This window comes from Carcharodon carcharias, chromosome 18 (genome assembly GCF_017639515.1).
Source record: "Carcharodon carcharias isolate sCarCar2 chromosome 18, sCarCar2.pri, whole genome shotgun sequence".
NCBI classification, from domain to species: domain Eukaryota; kingdom Metazoa; phylum Chordata; class Chondrichthyes; order Lamniformes; family Lamnidae; genus Carcharodon; species Carcharodon carcharias.
Window position 1 is genome coordinate 67,964,884 of NC_054484.1, and position 24,052 is coordinate 67,988,935.

At 44.2% G+C, this 24,052-nt stretch overlaps 1 protein-coding gene across 3 annotated transcripts in view; it reads left to right on the forward strand.

The window, feature by feature from the left end:
- Positions 1-24,052, forward strand: part of LOC121290944 — a 142,629-nt gene that overhangs the window by 66,766 nt on the left and 51,811 nt on the right. For 2 of the 3 annotated variants that reach the window (XM_041212002.1, XM_041212004.1), the window contains exons 9-14: positions 7,284-7,410; positions 10,140-10,175; positions 13,004-13,152; positions 15,070-15,196; positions 19,022-19,164; positions 19,252-19,378. In XM_041212002.1, coding sequence (XP_041067936.1) covers positions 7,284-7,410; positions 10,140-10,175; positions 13,004-13,152; positions 15,070-15,196; positions 19,022-19,164; positions 19,252-19,378 — 709 coding nt within the window. Of the gene's footprint in view, positions 1-7,283; positions 7,411-10,139; positions 10,178-13,003; positions 13,153-15,069; positions 15,197-19,021; positions 19,165-19,251; positions 19,379-24,052 lie in introns of those variants that run through there. The other variant, XR_005945908.1, reaches the window with a different exon arrangement.

The following is a 24,052-nucleotide window of genomic DNA, read 5'->3' on the forward strand; positions in this document are numbered from 1 at the left end:
GCTTTAAGATTTTCCTCCCATCCTATTTTTCATTTTAGACCTATTCCTTCTTTTACTGCTTCTCACTTCTTTCAACTAAGAGACGTGGAGTAACTTGAAAGGCGACTTTAGTGCTTCTTTATGAATAAAAGCAGAAAATGCTGGAAATAGTCAGCAGTTCTGACAGTCTCTATGGAGAGAGAAACAGAGTTACCAGGCAGAATTTTGCCCTTAGTTGGCAGGTGGACCCCACTGGCTCGGCGGTGGGCGGGCAGCCAATCCCCGCCACTAAAACGGGGCCCATTGCCATTTTGAGTAGGCGGGCCAATTAAGGCCCACCCAATGGCATCCTCCACAGGAAATGCTATGCGCTTCCTGTGTGGGGGGGGGGGGAGGGATTCCCCAGCTGTCAAAGTGTTTTCTTTCGCTCATGCACGCGAAAGAGTGCACTGCTCCCTGAGGCAAAGTCCTGTCTCAGGGAGAATACTGATGGTGTCAAAAACATTAAAATTAGAAACATTAAAAAATTATTAACATGTCCCCCTCATGTGACAATGTCACATGAGATGGGACATGTTAATAAAGAACACATACACTTTATTCATTTTTCACAATACGGACATGAAACTTCACCCCGCCAGTGGTTGAAGTTTCATTAATAATCTGGAGCCTGCTGAAGCTCCTGGCCTGCCCGCCAGCCTTAAGGTTGGACAGGCAGGTCTTTAATTACTTTAAATAACCTGTCAATGACCTTAATTGGTCATTGACAGGTCGGCGGGCGGACAGCTAATTTCGCTGTCCTCCCACCTTCCTAAAAATTTGAATGGACCGGGATGACATCGGGGATTCCTCCCGTGTCATTTCCCCCTCGGCGACCAGACCCCGCCCCCAAATCGCTGAGGGGAAAATCCTGCCCAATGTTTCAGGTTAGTGACCTTTCACAAATTCTGATGAAAAGTCACCAATGTGAAATGCTAAGCTGAATTTGTCCAGCCCAAGGGGAGGCTGGAATGGAGACAGAGGGGCCAAGAAAGTTCCCGACGCATTCCTGTCACCAGGTAAGTTTCTTGGGCAGCCTAGGGGGCACATCGCCTGTCCACTGCACAGAGGCAGCTAGGCAATTCAAATAGTGTGAAGCCCTGTTTTCATACTGAGCATATCCTCCATCGTGTTGTGTGGCACTACTAGTGTGCTAAATGGGATAGATTCAGAACAGATCTTACATCTGATATGAGGCAATGTAGGCCATCAGCAACAGCAGGATTGTATTCAACCACAATCTATAACCTCGTGACTTAGCACATCCCCCACTCTGCATGACCATCAAGCCAGGAGGTCAAATCTTGTTCAATGAAGAGTGCAGGAGTGCATGCCAGGAGCTGCAATAGGCATACCTAGAAATGAGGTGTCAGCCTGGTGAAATAATAACACAGGACTACTTATGTGCCAAATGGCAGAAACAGCAAGTGATAGACAGAGCTAAGTGATCCCACAACCAACAGATCAGATCTAAGTTCTGCAGTCCTGCCACACCCAGTCGTGAATAGTGGTGGACAATTAAACAACTCACTGGAGGAGGAGGCTCCACAAATATCCCCATCCTCAATGATGGGGGAGCATAGCACATCGGTGCAAAAGACAAGCCTGAAGCATTTGCAACCATCTTCAACTAGAATTCCCAAGTGGATAATCCATCTAGGCCTCCTGCTGAGGTCCCTAGCATCACAGATGCCAATCTTCAGCCAATTCGTTTCATTCCACATGATATCAAGAAACAGTTGAAGAAATCTGAAAAGGCTATAGGCCCTGACAACATCCTGGCAATAATACCGAAGACTTGTGCTCCAGAACTTGCCGCGCTCCTAGCTAAGTTGATCAAGTACAGCAACAACACTGGCATCTACCTGGCAATGTGGAAAATTGCCCAGGTATGTCCTGTCCACAAAATGCAGGACAAATCCAATCCAGCCAATTACTGCCCCAATCAGCATCTTCTCAATCATCAGCAAAGTGATGGAAGGTGTCGTTGACAGTGCTATCAAGCAGCACTTATTCAACAACAACCCGCTCACTGATACTCAATTTGGATTCCGGAAGGGCTGCTCGACCCCTGACTTCATTACAGCATCAGTCCAAACATGGACAAAAGAACTGAACTCAAGAGGTGAGATGAGAGTGATTGCCTTTGACATCAAGGCAGCATTTAAATGAGTATGGTAACAAGGAGCCTTGGCAAAACTGGAGTCAATGGAAATCAGAGGGAAAATTCTCCACTGGTTGAAGTCATACCTAGCACAAGGGAAGGTGGTTGTGGTTGTTGGAGGCCAATCGCTCAGCCCCAGGACATCTTTGCAGGAGCTCCTCAGGCTAGTGTCCTAGGCCCAACCATCTTCAGATGCATCAATGACCTTCCTTCCATCTTAAGGTTAAATGTGGGGATTTTGGCTGATTTTTGATGATTGCAGTGTTCAGTTCAATTCACGACTCTTGAGATACTAAAGCAATCCATGTCAATGACCTGGACAAGTGGCAAGTAACATTCATGCCAAACAAGAGCCAGGAAATGTCCATCTCCAACAAAAAAGGAATGAAACTGGACGGACCACCTGGCATCGGTCTAGGCACCGGAAACAACAACGACAATCTCAGCCCTGTCAACCCTGCAAAGTCCTCCTTACTAACATCTGGAGGCTAGTGCCAAAGTTGGGAGAGCTGTTTTAAAGGCTAGTCAAGCAACAGCCTGACATGGTCATCCTCGCAGAATCATACCTTACAGATAATGTCCCAGATACCACCATCACCATCCCTGGGTATGTCCTGTCCCACTTGCAGGACAGGCCCAGCAGAGGTGGCGGCACAGTGATATACAGTCTGGAGGGAGTTGCCCTGGGAGTCCTCAACATTGACTCCGGACCCCATGAAGTCTCATGGCTTCAGCTCAAACATGGGCAAAGAAATCTCCTGCTGATTGCCACGTATCACCCTCCCTCAGCTGAAGAATCAGTGCCCCTCCATGTTGAACACCACTTGGAGGAAACATTGAGGGTGGCAAGGGCACAGAATGTACTCTAGGTAGAGGACTTCAATGTCTATCACCAAGAGTGGCTCGGTAGCACCACTACTGACTGAGCTGGCCAAGCCCTAAATGACATAACTGCTATACTGGGTCTGCGGCAGTTGGTGAGGGAACCAACAAGAGGGAAAAACATACTTGACCTCATCCTCACCAACATAACTGCCGCAGATGCATCTTTCCATGACAGTATCGGAAGGAGTGACCACCGCACAGTCATTATGGAGACGAAGTCCCACCTTCACATTGAGGATATCCTCTATCATGCTGTGTGACACCACCTCTAAATGGGGTAGATTTTGAACAGATCTAGCAACTCAAGACTGGGCATCCATGAGGCGCTGTGGGCCAGCAGCAGCAGCAGTATTGTGCTCGAACACAATCTGTAACCTCATGGTCCAGCGTATCCCCCACTCTACCATTACCATCAAGCCCTGGTTCAATGAAGAGTGCAGGAGGGCATGCTGGGAGCACCACCAGGCATACCTAATAATGAGGTGTCAACCTGCTGAAGCTATAACAAAGGACTACTTGTGTGCCAAACAGCATAAGCAGCAAGTGATAGACTGAGCTAAGTGATCCCAATGCCAACGGATCAGATCTGAGCTCTACAGTTTTGCCAAATCCAGTCGTGAATGGTGGTGGATAATTAAACAACTCACTGGAGGAGGTTGCTTCACAAATATCCCCATCTTCAATGATGGAGGAGCCCAGTACATCAGTGCAAAAGATGAGGCTGAAGCAGTTGCCACAATCTTCAGCCAGAGATGCTGAGTGGATGATCCATCTCTGCCTCCTCCGGAGGTACCCAGCATCACAGGTGCCAGTCTTCAGCCAATTCGATTCACTCCACGTGATATCAAGAAACAGCTGAAGACACTGGATACTGCAAAGTCTATGGGCCCTGACAATATTCCGGCAATAGTACTGAAGACTTGTGCTCCAGCACTTGCCATGCACACCAAGCTGTTCCAGTACAGCTACAACACTGGCATCTACCCAGCTATGTGGAAAATTGCCCAGGTATGTCCTGTACACAAAAAGCAGGACAAATCCAATCCGGCCAATTACCGCCCCATCAGTCTATTCTCCATCATCAGTAAAGTAATGGAAGGGGGTCAACATCAATGCTATCAATCGGCCCTTGCTTGGCAATAACCTGCGCACTGATGCCCAGTTTGGGTTCCGCCAGGGCCACTCAGCTCTTGACCTCGATACAGCCTTAGTTCAATCATGGACAAAAGAGCTGAACTCCCGAGGTGAGGTGAGAGTGATTGCCCTTGACATCAAGGCAGCATTTGACTGAATGTGGCATCAAGGAGCCCTAGCAAAACTGGAGTCAATGGGAATCAGGAGGAAAATCTCCACTGGTTAGAGTCATACCCAGCACAAAAGAAGATGATTATGGTTGTTGGAGGTCAATCACCTCAGCTCCAGGACATCACCGCAGGAGTTCCTCAGGGTTGTGTCCTCGGCCCAACCATCTTCAGATGCTTCATCAATGACCTTCCTTCCATCATAAGGTCAGAAGAGGGGATGTTTGCTGATGATTGCACAATGTTCAGCACAATTCACAACTCCTCAGATGCTGAAATAGTCCATGTCCAAATGCAGCATGACCTGGACAGTATTCAGGCTTGGGCTAACAAGTGGCAAGTAACATCCGCGTCACACAGCCGTCAGGCAATGACTATCTCCAACAAAACAGAATTCAACCATCACCTCTTGCTGTTCAATGGCATTACCATCCCTGAATCTCCCACTATCAACATCCTGGGGGCTACTATTGACCAGAAACTGAACTGGACCAGCCATATAAGTACAGTGACTACAAGAGCAGGTCAGAGGCTAGGAATCATGCGATGAGTAACTCACCTCCTGACTCTCCAAAGCCTGTCCACTATCTACAAGGCACTTGTCAGGAGTGTGATGGAATACCCCCCACTTGCCTGGATGAGTGCAGCTCCCATAACACTCAAGAAGCTTGACATCATCCAGGACAAAGCAGCCCACTTGATTAGCACCACATCCACAAAATTTCACTCCGTCCACCACCGACGCACAGTAGCAGCAGTGTGTACCATCTACAAGATGCACTGCAAAAAATCACCAAGGCTCCTTCCATAGCACTTTCCAACCCCATGACCACTGCCACTGAGAAGGACCACGGCAGCAGATAGATGGGAAAGCCACCACCTGGAAGTTCCCCTCCAAGCCACTCACCATCCTGACTTAGAAACATGTCCCCGTTCCTTCAATGTCACTGGGTCAAAATCCTGGAACTCCCTTCCTAACTGCACTATGGGTGTACCTACATCACGTGGACTGCAGCGGTTCAAGAAGGCAGCTCACCACCACCTTCTAAAGGGCAATTAGGGATAGGCAATAAATGCTGGCCCAGCCAGCGAAGCCCACATCCTGTGAATAAATAAATAAAAGAGAGAATCTAACCATCTCCCCTGATCATTCAATGGCATTACCATCGCAGAATCCCCACTATCAACATCCTGGGGATTACAATTGACCAGAAACTGAACTGGACCAGCCATATAAATACTGTGGCTACATGAGTAGGTTGAAAATTGTGAATTCTGCAGGGAGTAATTCATTTCCTGACTCCCAAAGCCTGCCCAACATCTACAAGGCCCAAGTCACAAGCCAGGAGTGCGATGAAATACACTCCACTTGCCTGGATGAGAGTGGCTTCAACAGCATTCAAGAAGCTTAACACCATCAAGGACAAAACAGGCCATTTAATCAGCATCCCATTCACGCACTTAAACATTCACTCCTTTCACAACCGAGGCACAGTGGCAGCAGTGTGTACTATTTACAAGATGCACAGTAGCAACTTGCCAAGGCTCCTTTGACAGCACCTTCCAAAAACACAACCTCTACCACCGAGGAGGACAAAGACAGCAGATACATAGGACCACCACCACCTGCAAATTTTCCTTCAAGTTGCACACCATCCCGACTTGGAAGTATATCGCCGTTCCTTCACTGACACTGGCTCAATATCCTCAAACTCCATTTCCATCAGCACTGTGGGTGTACCTACATCACATGGACTGCAAGCGGTTCAAAAAGGCAGCTCACCACCACCTTTCAAGGGCAATTAGGGATGGGCAACAATTGCTTGCCTGCCACATCCCATGAAAGAATAACAAAAATTTAAGGCCCTAATTAGGGGTAATTTTGCCCAAGGCAGAGCAGCCCCCTGCTAGGTAGGGAAGGTCCTCGGTCCAAGGAAGCAGGATCCCTGCATCAGTCTGAGATGCGTCGGTGCCAGAGGCTCCATCCCACAAAGAGGGGTTGGGGTCAGAAAAGACAGCCTTATAGCCTCAACATTCCAACTGGATGAGTTTCTTCTGTGATCCAAGGGGCCTGTTGACATCCCCCATCTCAAATATGATGCCTCCATGTTGAGGCATCCTTGTGGTCACCAACCTGCATCAGCATTGCCCAACTCCCCAGGTGGGGCTGCCAAGGCTCTAGATAGAGTGCCTTGTCCTATGATTGGGTCAGCAGCATCAGGAGCCCATGCACCATCCCAAAGAGGATGGTGAATGTGAAAGTGGCCAGTTAGGAGGCCACCTCTGGGAAGATAGTTCCATCTTCTGTCTCCTGTCAAATGCGGACTCGGGTCCTCCATTTGCTCCCGGCAATTAAGTCTTGAAGCCCACAGGAAAATCCTGCCCATTAACTCTGTTTCTGTCTCCATCGATGCTGCCAGACCTGCTGTGTATTTCCAACATTTCCTGTTTTTATTTCAGGTTTCCATCATGAAAGTATTTTACTTTTAGTCCTTTGTGAATAGTCAGCCTTCTCTTTTATTTCAGATGAAGGATTCACACACCGCTGCATAACATCAGCTTGTTTCAACCAAGTTAAATATTAATTGGGCTGGAATTTCAATTTAAACATGCTAGTTGGAATTCTATTACTAGAATTTAAAGGGCTGATATTTTATTGGTATTCTAATTTCTGAGCAATTTTAGAAGCTTCTGACCTGTGGTGCACAGCATAGTTTAAGCTAGTGACCATTGATGACTACGATACAGCACTGTGCTGCATTTGCTTTTTTGTATTTATTCTATCCATTAGTATAGAATAATAAATTATCTACTACAGTATTATTATTAAAGATAATAATCAATAATATATAAGTATGAAAACCCTTTCACTAATCACCAATTAACCTTGTTCAATATATTTGTTCTTTTACTAGTTGGCTTGCTTATTATCAGGCAAATTTTAGTGGCCGATGTACTCTGCTTGAAACTGATAACAGCCCAGTTCCACTAACGGCTGAAGTAAAGTCAGACAATATCAAATCATTACGGCCTCTGGAAATGGTAAGGAAATAACTCAGGTTTTATTCAGTTATAAGCTTAGAGATGATTTTTAAGAAATGTATTTAATCTATTTCAGCTCAGCTTAGTTGTCGATGTTCTTACCTTTGGATCAGAATGTATTGGTTTGAACCTGGATCAGTTGTTTCAGCTCATAATCTAAGCTGTCAATCTACAGCAGTATTAAGGGAGTGCTTCTCTGTCAGAGGTGCAATTCTTTGAAAACCAAATTAAACGGAGCCACTGACTGTCCTGATGATTAAATGGACATTCAAGGCCCCTTGAGATAATTTGAAGGTAAGTTCAGCTCTGAGTGTTAAAAATATCAACACTCCCAAAAAGCAAGCTAATTTATCATTCACCCCACATCTGCTTGAGGGATGAATGTCCGATGGCTGTCACATTTGCGCACATCACAACAATCATTGTCCTTCAACATAATTCATTGTGTAAAGGTGGAATATCAATTAGAGTTTTTTTTTATTAAGCATAAGCTGTGGTTATGTTAATTGTGGTACACAGATATAGGGAGTATGTCAGTTTAGATTCAGATGTTTCTGTTCATGAAAGTCAGAAAGGGTATTCAGTATGATATCTTAAGAAATATGCTTATTTGAGAAATTCCCTGGCTACTATTTTAACTAAGGTATTAACGTGACTGTAACCAACATCACAGAACACAATTTCATTCCCAAAGAATGCTGTTTCCAATTAAATATAAATGGAGGAATATGGTAAGAGAACAGTTGATTAAAATTGTATATGGTATGTTAAACACGTGCTATTGCTAGAGATGTAGCATTGAAATTTATTTTAAGAAATAAAGATGAGCCTTTGAAAAATTATCTCGGAAAAAGTAATGTAGTAACAAATTCAGTCAAGAGGAGACCATCGGTCCATCTATCCCACCTCTTCACAATATTTATTTAGCACATTTCTAATAGCACTATATTCTGTAACATGTAAAATAACATTGGTAGCTAACAGTGTATCACAATACTATTGTACCCTAATTACTTTGGAACTAGATTGTTCTGCAGTATAATGGAAAACTGTATACGTATGCCATTGCATGTTTGAAAAGTTAATAAATTATGAAGACCGGATGGGATGCATCCAAGGATGCTGAGAATAGTGAGGGTGAAAATTACAGAGGTACTGGCCATAATCTTCCAATTTGTTTTAGATTCAAGTTGGTGCCAGAGGGCTGGAGAATTACAAATGTTACAACCTTGTTCAAAAAAGGTATAAGGGCAAACCCAGCACACTAGTCAATTTAACCTCAGTGGTGGGAAATCTTTCACAAATGATAATCCTGAACAAAATTAACAGTCATTTGAACAAGTGTAGTTTGGTTGAAGCAAAAGGCAAACCATGCTTAATTAACTTGATGCCACTTTTTGTTGAGGTAACAGAGGGTTGAAGAGGGTAATACGGTTGATATAGTGTATATGGGCTTCCAAAAGGCATTTGATAAAGTGCCCCATAACAGGTTTGTCAGCAAAATTAAAGCCCAGGGAATAAAATAGAAAGTGGTAGTATGTATATGAGCATGGCTGAGTGACAGGGAATGGAGAATAGTGGTGAATAATTGTTTTGTGGGCTGGAGAAAGGTATATAGCAGAGTATGGTGACAAGGTACTAAGACCACAGTTTTTAAATCTATAATAATGACTTAGACTTGGGTGTGCGGCACAATTCAAAATTTGCAGATGACACAAAACTTGGAAGTATTGTGAATTGTGAGGAGGATAGTGATAGACTTCAAGAGGACATGGATAGGGTGGTGAATAGGTGGGCATGTGGCAATGAAACTTAGAATGAAATTTAATGCAAAAAAGTGTGAAGAGATAAATTTTGGTAGGAAGAATAAGGAGAGCCAATAGAAACTAAAGGTACAATGCGAAGAGGGGTCCAGGAACAGTAAGACCTGGGGGTATATGTGCACAAATCTTTGAAAGTGACAGGGTAGGTTGAGAAAGTGGTTAAAAGGGGACACAGGACCCTGGGCTTTATAAATAGAAGCATGGAGTACAAAAGCAAGAAAGTTAAGAAAAACCTATATAAAACACTGGTTCAGGCTCAAGTGAAGTATTTTGTCCATTTTGAGGCATAGTCCTTTGGCGAAAATGTGAAGGCTTTAGAGAGGTTGGAGAAAAGATTAACGAGAATGGTTCCAGGGATGAGGGACTTCAGTTCCATGGATAGATTGGAGAAACTGGATTTGCTCTCCTCAGAGGAGAAGGTTGAAAGGAGATTTGATAAAAGTTGTTCAAAATCATGAGAGGTCTAGACAGAGTAGATAAAGAGAAATTGTTCCCATTGGCAGAAGGACAGGGAACCACAGATTTAAGGTGATTGGCAATAAAAAACAAAAATGACATAAGAGAGAACTTTTTTTACATAACAAGTAATTAGGATCTGGAATGCATTGCCTGAGTATCATGGAGGCAGATTTAATCATAGTTTTCAAAAGGGATTTGGATAAACATCTGAAGAGAAAATGTTTGCAGGGCTACAGGGCAAGGGTGGGGGAGTGGACCTAGTTAACTTGCTGTTGCAGAGAGCCAGCACAGAATTGGAGGGCCGAGTGGTGGTCTTCTGTAACCATTCTATGCTTCGATGATCCTATGGCAAAAGGCTGTTCTGCTAAATCATGCTGCCTAAGTATAAACAGCCTTTATTCCATTTAAATTAATAAAATACAATTACTTTTCCTGATTTTTGTTTAGGGTGGACTAAAAGTAGAAAGACCTATGGCTCCCCAGGTATGTATTGATCCATTAATTTCAAAACAGAGAATAACAGTAACAAGATGTTTAGTTTGACAAGTTGCTGACATTTGTTGACACTGAACAGAAACAAATTACTCCAGAAATCAATTTTCAAATGTTTAGTTCTTTCTGACACATCTTTTAATGTGGTGGGTTATTTCAGCAAATGTCTGTTGCTAAATCAGCTTTGCAAAATCAAATAATTCTCAGGTGTTTTGCAAGTCACTGCTGATTTAGAAACATCAAGCACCTGAAAATGAAGCCTGCCCTATTCCTTTTCATACAAGCATTAGTGCAGCAAACATCACTCAGAGCTCAATATGAGCTCGATTTATTGATATTAAGTTGCAACTTCTGGAATTGAATGTGGTTGACAGAAACTCGTACTGACGGTACCTGAGGTTCATTCTATTTACCAGTATAATTACACAGCAGTATTAATGCCCTTCAGAACCCATGGAAAATGATCATTAAAGTGTATCTAGAGCTCTACGTCTAGTCAAACCTTGACAACAATAAAAATGTCTGTGTTCAAAATGGGATTTAGAACAAATATAAAGAAAGACTTTTTTAAAGCACAGTTAACAGTTGGAAAGTACGTCTACATAGGGTAATGCAAGCAACAGCCTTGGAGCCATTAAAAAAGCAGCTGGCTGATGTGATAAGGTTCCAGATGGAAGAGGTAAGCTGGGACAAGTGGTTTTTCTCATCTACATTTTCTTCTGGTTTTAATAACAATGACCACAGAAATCAATTAAGGCAAAAAACAAATGGGCGGAATCATCTGGTCCTGTTGGTGGCGGGCGTCATGGCGGGGGTCATGGCAGGGGTCATGGCGGGCGTCATTTTGGGGGCATGGCAGGGGTCATGGCAGGGGTCATGGCGGGCGTCATGGCGGGCGTCATGTCGGGCGTCATGGTGGGGGTCATGGTGGGGGTCATTGTGGGCGTCATGGTGGGGGTCATGGTGGGCGTCATGGCGGGTGTCATGGCGGGGGTCATGGCGGGCGTCATGGCGGGGGTCATGGCGAGGGTCATATTGGGCGTCATGGCGGGCATCATGGCGGGGGTCATGGCGAGGGTCATGGCGGGTATCATGGCGGGCGTCATGGCGGGTGTCATGGCGAGGGTCATGGCGGGCATCATGGCAGGAGTCATGGCGGGCGCCATGATGGGCATCATAGCAGGTGTCATGACGGGCGTCATGGCAGGGGTCATGGCGGGTGTCATGGCAGGGGTCATGGCGGGGGTCATGGCGGGGGTCATGATGGGCATCATGGCGGGCATCATGGCGGGCATCATGGTAGGGATCATGGCGGGTGTCATGGCGGGCACGAGCAGACAATTTGGTGAGGAAGCCAAAAATTGGTTTTATGCTGTCATGAAACCAGTTTGCAATCGTCCGCTCCAGCCGTCAATGGCGGACCGAGTTTCCCACCGTCACACATCAGAAACCTAATTTCAATACTTTAACATCTCATTATAAGCTCTGCCTGCCGCAATCAATCCCCCATGCTGGATCATCTGGGCACGTCAGCCTGATTGCTCACCGATGAGTTTCACAACTGTACATAAGCGGCGTGTACCTGACAAGCTGCACTTCACTCGGGACCTCGAGGTTTGTTTGCCTACCTTGCTTCGATCAGCACTCATGGTCATCAGCACCAGGCTTCACAGGCAGCACCACATCACTTTTAGAGGGGCTCACAGGCAGGTCTCTACCTACTAGACCTGCCTTAAAGTGGGAGTGGTTTTACAATGGCTGCAGGGCTAGGGCTTGCTTGGGAAGAGGGAGAAGTGGCCTCAGGCAAGGGAAGAGGCTGCAGGGCGAGGGCGGCACTGGGGAAGGGGGGTATCCCAGGGTGTGTGTGAGAGCATGAGAGCATGTTTTTCTGTGCAAGTGGCGTCAAGATAGTGCAAGCTGAGGAGGCAGTCCGCAGAGGAGATGAGGCCAAATGGAGATGTGAGGGTATGTGTGAGAATGGGTGGTGATGTTCTTTGAGCTGGCAGTGAGTGAGATGCCAGTGAATGTGTGATGGCCTTGTGAGTGTGTGAGTTTAGAGTGATGAAGTGATTGCCTTACCCTGGCAGCACAGATGTGATCATTCATCCTCTTTCTTCACTGGATGGCCAACCTCTTCTGTGCAGCACTGGCACTGACCACCACTGCCATCGCCTCCCAGGCCGGAGTGGTGAGATTGCTGGACCTCCTGCACCCAGAATGGGGGTGGAGGACATCACAGCGTGCCTCCAAAAGGTATGCCAGTGACGGGTCACTGAACTCTTCTTGGCTTTCAGGGCCATGTTTCCACTGGAGCAGTCCTGGGCTGTAAGCATTGAGAACTGTGTGCGCAGCTACAGTTTAGATATGGTGCCCGAAGTGAGGAAATGGTGAGGTAACAGCATGGAGGGCGGTTCAGAGGCCACCCGCCAGCGAGACAGCGTGCTTCCTGTGGCTGCATAATGAATGAGGTGGGAAGCAGATGATTTGGCACAAAAACCCACCATTGCATCCAGCGGGTAAAATGTCGTTTTTCATGCCCACTACCACACTTGGTGCAAATCTGGGATGATTCCGCCTAATAGGATCTACCGTTCTTTCTTATCCAATTGACTAATAATTTTGCTAGGTACTCAATCTCTAAAGGGCAGTGGTATTTATTGTGTTCTGGTTAGATTTACAGTGTAATTTCATTGCAGAATTTTCAGAAGATGACATTCATCAGATTCCTTCAATTTTGAGAATTTGAACTTTTTGTGAAACAATTTACCAACCAAACACTGGTCTTAACTCTATCTGACAAATATTGCTTCTTACTTTAGGTTATAGTATTTGAAAAAACGTTCTTTAACGGACGCTTCAAGGAAATTTGTGAAGATGCATCAGATTTGAAGAATCTTTGGGAGGATGTTACTGACCTAAACATTAACGGTTTTAGAGGAGTAGGTTCAGTACGAGTTATTGGTGGATTGTGAGTATTGTCAGATTGTTACAAAACAATTTTAATGGAAAACTGCGGTATTTTGATACAAGGTAGACCATTTAGGACTGAGATGAGGAGAAATTTCTTCATCCAGAGAGTAGTGAGCCTGTGGAATTCGTGACCACGGAAGGCAGTTGAGGCCAAAACATTGTATGTTTTCAAGAAGGAGTTAGATATAGCTCTTGGGGTGAAAGGGGTCAAAGGATATGGGAAGAAAACAGGAGCAGGCTATTGAGTTGGATAAAAACAAAAACAAAAATACCTGGAAAAATTCAGCAGGTCTGACAGCATCTGCGGAGAGGAACAGAACTGTTGAAGAGTCATACGGATTCAAAACATTAACTGTGTTCCTCTCCGCAGATGCTGTCAGACCTGCTAAGTTTTTCCAGGTATTTTTGTTTTTGTTTTGGATTTCCAGCATCCGCAGTTTTTTGCTTTTATCTATTGAGTTGGATGATCAGCCATGATCATGATGAATGGCAAAGCAGGCTCGAAGGGCCAAATGGCCTACTCCTGCTCCTAGTTTATGTTTCTATGTTTCTATGATATATATATGTGTATATATATCTTTGTATAAAAAGTATATACAGATATGAATGCATGTTATATTTAGTGATATATTTTAAACTGAATAACTGTGAAATACTATCGTGAACTTTGATTGATTTCAAGTTTTTTTCTGCTTGTTAGTATTTTTGAAGTAATTTTGTTTGTATGAGTAGGACCAATGGCAGCATTAACAGGAAATGGTTCAGAAGAGGTATTGAGTTTGACACATGTAAATGTCTCAAATGATCATAAACTTGATATACTAAAAAGCATTTAATCCACAAATGATAATTTAGCTCTTTAACACTGTTGAAGTCAATAACTCATCCTGCCTACGTCTATTATTGTTACTATCAGCCCTTAATAATTAAAAGCAAATGTTCAAAATTCAGTTGAGATACTATAAAACTAGATGTTACATTTAATCATAGCCCAAAGGTAAGAATGAATACTTTGTAAATCCCTTCTGTCAACAGATTAGCAGAGAACCTGAGCATGTTGATGTATGTTGACAAAGCTTAATTCTGTCAACAACTAGCACTTCATGTTAAACAGCCTGTAGCTCCTAGTAGTATGGAATTGGGAGATGGTAGAATTTTATTTCCTTTTGAATAGTTTTAGGTTGTGTAATTAATAAAAGCAAAGACACAATGATAAACACATGTTTACTGCATGTTTTACAATGCTACTAATTCCATTGTTGCAGGACAAAACAATATCATCAGTGTGCTTTAATACAATGTATACACTGTGAACAGTTAACATAAGGCTTTCATAACATTTTGTTAGTTTATCTTTTAAGTGTTCTAGGCATTTCCCATTGTAATAATCAAATAGTGATCTAATTCAGTTACATAAACACATCTATTGTATATTAGTAAGTATTATTATATATTATAACAACTATTTCTGACAGTAAAGTGCAATATTTGGAGGAAAAGCAGGGTGTACTTTGTGCTCTGTGGGTAAATTAAAGAATATTCTATGACTAGACTGAGAATGTTTATATTAACATTTTTTTGTACACTGATCGAGGAATATTCCCTCTGGCTCCATAGGACAATTTTTACTTTTGACATAGATGTAAGTCTGGCAGTAATGAATGGGCCATCCATTATACAACTCACTGGAGCTTCCTTTCCAACTCTACTAAAAAGAAAAACTAAGCAGGTATATAACAGATGGCTCATCTGCAACTGCCAGTTTTACAGCTGTGCTGAGAGTGAAAATATATCTGTAATGTATTAAAGGAGAGCTATTTATGTTTTAAAAAAGTAAAACATCAAAAATTATTTATTTTCTGCTGACAATATTGTTTTGATCAATATTGTAAATGAATTCTTCTTTGCCATTCAGATGGGTTTGTTATGAAAAAGAATGTTACAGAGGACATCAGTACCTCCTGGAAGAAGGAGAGTATGAGGATTGGCAGGCATGGGGTGGATTTAACAGCACAGTACAATCCATGCGATATATTCAGGCTGTGAGTTACTATTCATATTAGATTGTTTGACTGAGTGATATGGATACCAATGTTTTCCCTTCTTTAGGAAACCATTCCATCCTGACAGCATATCTCATCCATGAGTTGGGAGAAAAGGCCATCTGAGCTATACCCTGGTTCCTCCATAGACATTGGTATTTTGCAATGCTTGGTCAATCAGGATAGTATTGTCAGCTTTTGCTCTTCTTTAAGATAAATGCTCTACGAATGGACACAGCTCCATTTGACTCAGTACGTTAAATGACAATATGAATTGTGAATCCTGTCACGGAAGGGACCCTGGGATTAGTTCCAACATTTATGGTGTTACACTTTCCAGCAATTTCTAAAAACAAATTTTGAAAGACGGCATTCTATAATGGAGATGTGACGTTTGTCTCCAGATCTCTTAATATATAACGCAGCTAATTCAAGAAGGCCAGTAATCACTAAAAAAGGGTGTAAGACCACACAAAGCCCACTAATGCGCATCTCTTTTATGACCCATTAAGATTTATTCTGCTGGAGTCGACTAAAATTATGCAAAGCAGTTGGGTGTTGGTGATCAAAGTTAAATGCCAAGTTACAGCTTTACTCAAAAATGCAATTGTGAGAAACTGTTGCCTGTTATTACAGCTGATGAGCTTTTAAGATATATAGTAATTTCTTATGGACATTCTAAAGAAATCATAATTAGGCATGAAACATACAACTTCTGAATGGCATGGATGTTAATGAGATATTTCAAAACTTCTGGCCAAATGAAACAATAGTTAATTATTAGCAATGTATCTGGGGTTTGTGTTTTCTATTCCAAATAGCAAAGGGCTCAGATGTGAAGGTTTATATTAATGATATCATTGGTTCATTAGATGATACCAAGGTGTGTTAGGGCATTTTTAAAAAAAATCTATTGACATTAAAACCACAAATTTATCCTAAAGCACCCACCAAGAACGAGCATGTTTGGATTGGATGCCCATTCCTACCTGATTTTCTGCTCCATGACTTCAAACCAGCTGATAACCAAAGGGAGTGTAATTCCGTTGTCAGACCTGAATGTATCCCATTCTAGCCAGGCTCATTAGGTTAAAACCAGGGATTAAGTTTGATGACACTCTAACACTGAGAAATAAGTAACATTTTAGGATGGAATTGGATTTTACTTAAAAATTAATGGTCATGCTATGGGTTAAGTTGATATAATGTAACCGACATCACAATAAAACTGTGTATTTGAACTCTGTGCACAGAATAAGCACCTACTAAGGGGTCAGGCATGTTTTACCAAGGACTGACATTAGTCCCTGCTGGACAACTTACATTTATATAGCATCTTTAACGCAATGAAACGTCCCACAGCACTTCACAGGAGCCTTGTAAAATAGAGTATAGCACCAAGCTACATAAGGAGATATTAGGTCAAATGGACCAAAATTTTAGTCAAAGAGGTAGGTTTTGAGGAGTGTCTTAAAGAAGGTACAGAGGTGGAGAGAAGTAGGGGGTGAATTTCAGAGCTTGGGGCCTAGGCAACAAAAGGCACAGCCACCAACTGTGGAATGGTTATAATTAGGAATGCACAAGAGGCCAGAGTTAGAGGAGCACAGATATCTCGGAGGATTGTGCGATGGCAGAAGATTACGGAGATAAGGAAGGCCAATGAGGTTGAGAATTTTAAAATCAAGACAAATGCAGTACAAATAAGAAAATACAATATCTTATAAACCAAAATCTGCACCTTTTATACATGGTGTGTATGGAAGAGCAAGTTGATTTTATGGACATGCATTCCTGGCAACTGCTTATTTGACAAAAGCAGATTGGGAAATCATGCGTGCACTTGAACTACTCGCCACTCATCTCAGAGGCTGCAGCCTGTGGCATTTTAAACCTGTGCAAATTGACATTCTTTTAAAATGCAATCCTTCTACATAGCTCATTCCCAAATTCTTTCCCAAAGTATAACAAGTGCTTTATCATATCTCTTGGAAACATCTAAAGCACATACATCACGAAGACTGAATTACAGTTTGTAATTTCTGTTGCCATATGAGAAGCACATTTGTGCTTAGTAAGGCCCTACATTCAATCTAATGAGATGAATAACTAGCTAACCAATTTTTGGTGAAGCTGACTGAGTAAGCAATATTAGCTGAAACATCAAAAGAACTCCCTGTTCTTCTCCAATTAGAATCAAAGGAATCTTTAACACCCACCTGAAACATCAGTTTAACACAGTGCTTCCAAAACTATTTTCCAACATGATCCCATTTAAGACTTGAAAATTAACGTGAGCCCAGACACCAGCAAAAACAAAACAGCAATAAAGCTGCATAGTCACATTCAGAACTTAATTATTAAAGTTTCATATTTTAGATCAACATACAAATCTGGGCAGGATTTTCCATTCGTCAGGCGAGTGCAGCGGGTGGGCCTGGGAGTGGCTAGGGAACGGTGGCCAACAGTAATTGGCCCCCGACTGCAAATTCACACCGGCTGGCCAGCCAGCATGAAAGGCGCACTTAAACACTCAGTGCTGCCAGGGTGGGAGCAGGAGGATGGCGAGAACAGAAGTCTGTGCATGCATGGGGGGAGCGCACGTTGACAGCTCCCTGAGGGCAAAGAGCTGCCTCAGGGAGCGGAAATATTGGACATAAACAAAGAAAGATTTTAGAAATGTTATAAACACGTCCCCACATGTGACTCAGTCACATGAATGAGGACATGTTTAAACTGATGTTCAGGCATTTTTATAAAATTTTTATTTCCCATTGGAAACCTCATCCAGCCCGTGGATGAGGTTTTGTAAAAAATGCAAAGGCCGTCTGGCCGATTCGTCCGCCCCCAAATCAAATGGTTGAACAGGCAGTGATAAATACAGATTAATTACTTGATTAAGGGCCTTAATAGGCCTCTTAATTGTAGGCAGGTGCGCTGCTGACTCTCACACTCGCCCACCAACTGAAATATCACGAGAAATAAAAATCCCAACTATTTCCCTGGGTTAGGGTGCAGGGTGAGCTCCTGATAAGATACCTAATATCAAGAAGTAGCCTATCAGTGCCTAGGAAAATATTCTGGTGTTAATGCTACAGGACCAAAAGAGGCAAATGGGCATTGGGAGAGGTAGAAAAGACCCACAGATTGTGAAATTGACACCTTAATTGGACATTGAGGGTTTTGAAAGGAAGATCTATTTACAGCATCATCTAGCAGAGGGCTTGAGGAAGAAAACTGGATGGTTAGCTGTTTAGCAGGAATGGGGTCAAGGAAGGAGGAGACAGGTCAAATAGATGAGATAAGCTGAGAGAGGGCATGAGAGGACAGAAGGGAGAAATTATACTGGTTCAGGATTACAGTAGGGGCAAAGCTGGGGAGAGGATTGGCTTGGTGGGCCAAAGGAAAGGGGAAAGCAGAGGAGGGTGAATGAATGGCCTCAACCTTAGCAGCTAAAGAGGAGGCCGCCCTCCTTCCCACCCTTTAAACATTTCAGTTTAAAACTCATCCTTCCCGCTCCCACCCTGCTGCCCACATCAAACATTTTATGGTGTGGGTAGCATATTATCAGGGTCAGTAGGCTTGATAACAAGCCAAATTGACCCTTAATTGCTCATTTAAATATGGCGGGTGGACTACCAATTTCGGGAGTGAGCTTGCGGGTAAGCAGGAAGGTGGTGGGGTGGGCGCTTACCCTATTTTATATGCCCTTCACCCCCCCCCTCCATTGTGGGAAACACGCCCACTGGGGGCACATAAAATGCAGCCCTTCGTATGGAATATGTTTCCTATTACTAGTGATAACATTTTAACTATCTTATTCACCAGGATCATATGAAACCTGAAATCACTTTATTTGAGGAAGCAGACTTAAAGAAAGGCAATAACATTTTTGTTATTCATGCCATTCCAAATTTGGAAAGCATAGGATATGGAACAGTGACTCGGTCAATTGAAGTAAAAAATGGAGCGTGAGTATGTTTACGGTTTGTCTAGAATAAGATATTGTAAGTGCTATTTTACGATGAACTAATCCTCATAATGTATCTCTGTATTAGGTGGGTAGCGTATCGTCAAGAACATTACTCTGGAGAGCAGTATATTCTAGAAAAAGGAGTGTACAGAAACTATCATGGTTGGGGAGGAGAAGATAGCTCAATCATGTCAATACGCCCAATACAACTGGTAACTTATTTTGCTTTTAATAAAAGAGTGTAAGCTTGATATGTACCTGGTCAAGATAAAGTGTAGACTGTATTTGATTAATTGTAGTAAACTCTTCAAGAACATTGTCATGCCTATAAACAAAGGGAATGCAGTAAATGAAGTAACCTCTCAATTCTATACATATCAGGAACGATGGAAAACATTGGTGCTCCTTTCTCTGGAAAAGAGAACTTTGTGTGAGGACCTGATGGAGGTCTTTAAGATTATGAAAGGGATTGTTAATGCAGGTATAGAAAAGATGTTTCCACTTGCAGGTGAGGCTAGAACTAGGTGCTAAAAATATGAGATAGTCACTAACAAATCCAGTACAAATTCAGGAGAAACTTCATTACCCAGAAAATGGTTAGAATGTGATACTCACTACCACAAGGAATAGGTGAGCTAAATAGTATTGATGCATCTGTGGAGCAGCTATATAATTACATTAGGGAGATTGAAATAGAAGGATGTATTGTTGGGTTAGATGAAGAAAAGTGGGCCATAAATACAGGCATGTTGGGCCAAATGGCCTGTTTCAGTATTAAGTAAATTAAATATTATGTATCGACATTCAAAAGCATTCAATAAAGCTGCCATACAAAGACAGCAAAGGTTAAGGTCTAAGAGATCAAAGGTTAAGTGCCAACACAGGTAAAAGATGGATAAAGAGTGAAAGCAGATAACTGGGTAAAACATATTAATGGATACAGGAAAATAATCCATGCAAATGAATGCTAATAGTTTCAGAACACACAACGCTTGTTATGCCATTATCACATTCTGCTTTCTTACCTTTATGCCACTATCAGCACCTTTTTATAGCCCTTACCATAACCATTAATACTCCCTTTATCCTTTAGTTCATGACACCTTTATTAATCTCTCCTTTGTCCCCAATTATCACTGGACTTCTATCCAGATTCACCTGCTCCACCCCCCTTAAACAGTATAAATTTCATCATATTTCCACTTCTCTTTAGCTTTGAAGAAAGATCATACAGACTCAAAACGTTAACTCTGTTTCGCTCTCCACAGATGCTGCTAGGTCTACTGAGCTTTTCCAGCATTTTCTGTTTTTGTTTCAGATGTCCAGGATCTGCAGTATTTTGCTTTTATATTTAATTTAATAGTTTCGGGTCCGTCCCAGACAATTTCTGGGGTGTAGTAGCATGGGTCACTCTCACGGACAGCCCAAGTGTCTTATGGCCAGAAGTATGCCTGTACTGCCCTTGTTTAAACATTTTGGTGCAGCTAGGTAGACATCCAAATTCCACAGGAGTGGTGGGAGAGAGAGAGAGAGAGAAAGAGCCTTTCGTCTTCTCAAGATGTGCTTCTGCTGCTTGGACCGTTCAGGGGGCGCACGGCAATAGCCCCCAGAGCTGGTGTCACTGATTGTGGTTGCATACCGTGCTCTCCACAACCTGGCACTGGCAAAGGGGGACCCACTGGAGGAAGAGGATGTTGACCCAGCTGCACAGGCCACAGATGATGAATCCAGTAGTGAGTCAGAAGAGGAGCACGGTGAGGAGAATGCTGAGGGTGTGGAACCAGACCTTGGTAACTTGCAGGGAGACAGAGACACCAGGGATGCCTTGATTCAACAATTCATCAGCTAGGCTGCCAAATAAGAACTACCACCTCATGCCAGGGCTGCTGCCTCCATTGTGGATCACAGAAATAACCTTTCCCTTGGCCCTCAAGATACACTCAGTGCCTGTGTAATAAAGGTTCAAGCCATCCACGTCCAGCATTACATATTGGCCTACCCCGCACCTACAAAATAAATGAAGCCTACTCAGACCAATAACACAAAAGCAAATTTAATTTTATGTTGGAACTCACATAGTCTTGAACAGAAAAAAACTGGTTTTGGTAGTCACACCATTAAAAAAAGAAAAACAAAATGAGGGAACAAATGATCACCCATGACCAGTCCCTCTTGTGCTTAAAGTGTATTAAACTTACATTTATGGGCGCTATTCCTAGGTGTTCCCCTTTTGCTGGCACTGGCATTGGAGACAGCCTGCTGACTTTGCTGTCTTGTTAGCCTTGATGACCTTGGCAGTCATCCTCTGGCCAGTGGAGCCCATGCTGGTCCGGCCTGGGAGGGAGCGGCCAGTGCCACTGCTGGCATCTCCCCAGTCGCCGCAGCCTCTTCAGGTGGCACAGTTACTGTCAGAGGGCAGAAGAGCTGCTGCCATCACCCAAAGCACCCTAAGAGGAGCCCGCAGAGATGACAAGCAGCTCGTGCACCAATGTGAGGTCACTCTGCACCTCCCTGCTCACCATTGATCGATGGGCACCTAGCTGGGATACTGGGTGCCCAACCCATCTCACGTACGGACACTGACCAGCTGAGGTCATTGCCTGTGTGAGGGCTTGCAGGTCCGAGCGCAACCCCGGGAACCCCTCATTCTGTCCCTAGAGCAGCCTCTCCATGAGAGTCGCCACTCTCTCCATGGAGGAGGCAGTGCACTCGGCCATGAGGATCAACACAGGGCTCGCACTCCACAGGGAATTCTCCACAACAGAGAGCATGAAACACAGACCCTCTTGGAGCTCTGCCAGATCCTCCCGCACACCCTGCTGGACATATAGCGTCTGCTGCCTAATGGACGACTCCAGAGGCTCATCATCAGTTTCAACTGAGCATCAACCTGGTCTCCAGCAGTCCTCCGACTGCCGGCACCCTGGGCACTCTCTGCCTCCACTTGCACCTCAAGCGACTGTGAAATGCCCTCACCTATGTGCACCAACATACTAGCTGCCAAACTAATGTCCACCAATGTGCTGGTATCTGCGCTGGTGCCTGCTTCAGAGAGCGGGAATGACGCAGGTGCTTGGAGAGCATGGGGGTCCTCCGGGGTCAAGGGTGGCCCTTCAGGGTCCGGAGAGCGAACGCCTGTTGATGAACCTAAAAGGGAGAAGAAGGACATGTCATTAGTTAAAGTCATCACACTGTCACTGTGCATGTCAGGCACCCTGGTGAGACAACAGAGATCTGCATCATGGTGTCAACTTTCAATGATCAATGGGGACTCTAGGTTCGAGGCTCACATCAATGAAGAGACTGCTCTAGTATGATTGCACAAGCCGAATTTCCCACCTCAGTGCACTGAACTCTTACCTTCATCTGACACACCAGCCTCACTGCAACCGCTTTACCAAGGTGCATGGCACCTCTCAAGCTCCCTCCTGCTCATAGCGGGGGATGATTATGAGGGGATTCTCCGCCAGTCCGCGACCTCTCAATATTGTTATGGGATGTCTTTTCCTGAAAGAACAGGGGAGCATTGATTAGTTCACTCTCTACCTGCAGCGCCATTGCAGCCTGGCCAACCTCAGCTGAGGAGCACCTGACAGGGCACATCTAAGTCATGGCCGTCGAGCTGCAAGGCACTCAGTCCAAGCAGCCAGAACTCAGCTCCTTGACCAGCTCCAGCGTGATTGACAGTTGACACTCAGACTCTAGCACCCCTGAGATCCACAGGGGGACGGCCACTCCTTAACACATCTGCACACTGACCCATGCCAACACAGTACTCACCCTTCCTGAGCGCAGCAGGTCATTGAACCACTTCTGGCACTGCACCCATGTGTGCTGCACCACGTCGTGGCTGCTCACCCAGGATGCCACCTCCTCTACCGCCCTCTTGGCGGGTGAGGTGTGGTGGTCTCCTCCTCCCACCTCTGGGGACAAGGGAGTCCCTCCTGGCAGCCACCTCCTCCAGGAGGGCAGCAAGGCATTTGTTGGAAAAACGGGGGGGGGCCGAGTGCCAACTCGACCTGCCCTCCCGCCTGGCATTTGCTGACACACTGGACTCTATTCTTGCAGCGTTCTTCCCTGGCAGCCTTTCTGGGGCTGTCTGGGCCGTTTTTAAACAGGCCACAGGGTCACTATTGGACCCGGTGGCCGATAGGCCCCCGCCCCCGCTCGCCCTTCCCTGGCCTGTGACGAGCCGCGTTTCACACTGGGTGGGCCTGAAGTGAGAAATCGCAGTCAGGCCCCGATCGCGGGCGGCAGTTGGATTTCCGACCACCCCCGCCCACCCCCACCAAGCCCGCCCGTTGAGGGCAAAATTCTGCCAATAAAAATAAATACTTAGATCTAATATAAGAGATCTATAATTCAACTATTGACAATTCAGTATTGACCATGCCTCTGAACCAAACTACAGATTCTCTCTTCTGCTTTACTTCATAGGGTGGAATGTTACAGCCCCTCCACCGACAGTCCCACTGAAGTCAGTGGACCTTTGAACAGCTCGCCATGGCTGGGCTGTAAAATTCCACCCATAGTTTCCATTGCCTGAAATCACGTTGACATTCTTGATCCAAAAGCAAAAGACTGCAAATTTTTAAAATCTGAAATAACAGTTAATGCTGGAAATATTCAGCTGGTCTGGCAGCATCCGTGGAGAGAGAAACAGAGTTAAAGGGTGGGATTTTCCAACACCAGCAGGCATTTTCAAGGGATAGACGGAAAAATTTGGAGAGCCATTAAAAGTCAATGGCTCTCCAAAGTTTCCCGTCCCATCTGTGACGATGCTCAAAAATCCTGCCCAGAATTTTAGGTTGTGACCTCCTCTAATAAAATACTTGCTGATCAAATACTTTTACTTCAGAATGTAGCACGCAGGGCCAGAATTTTTA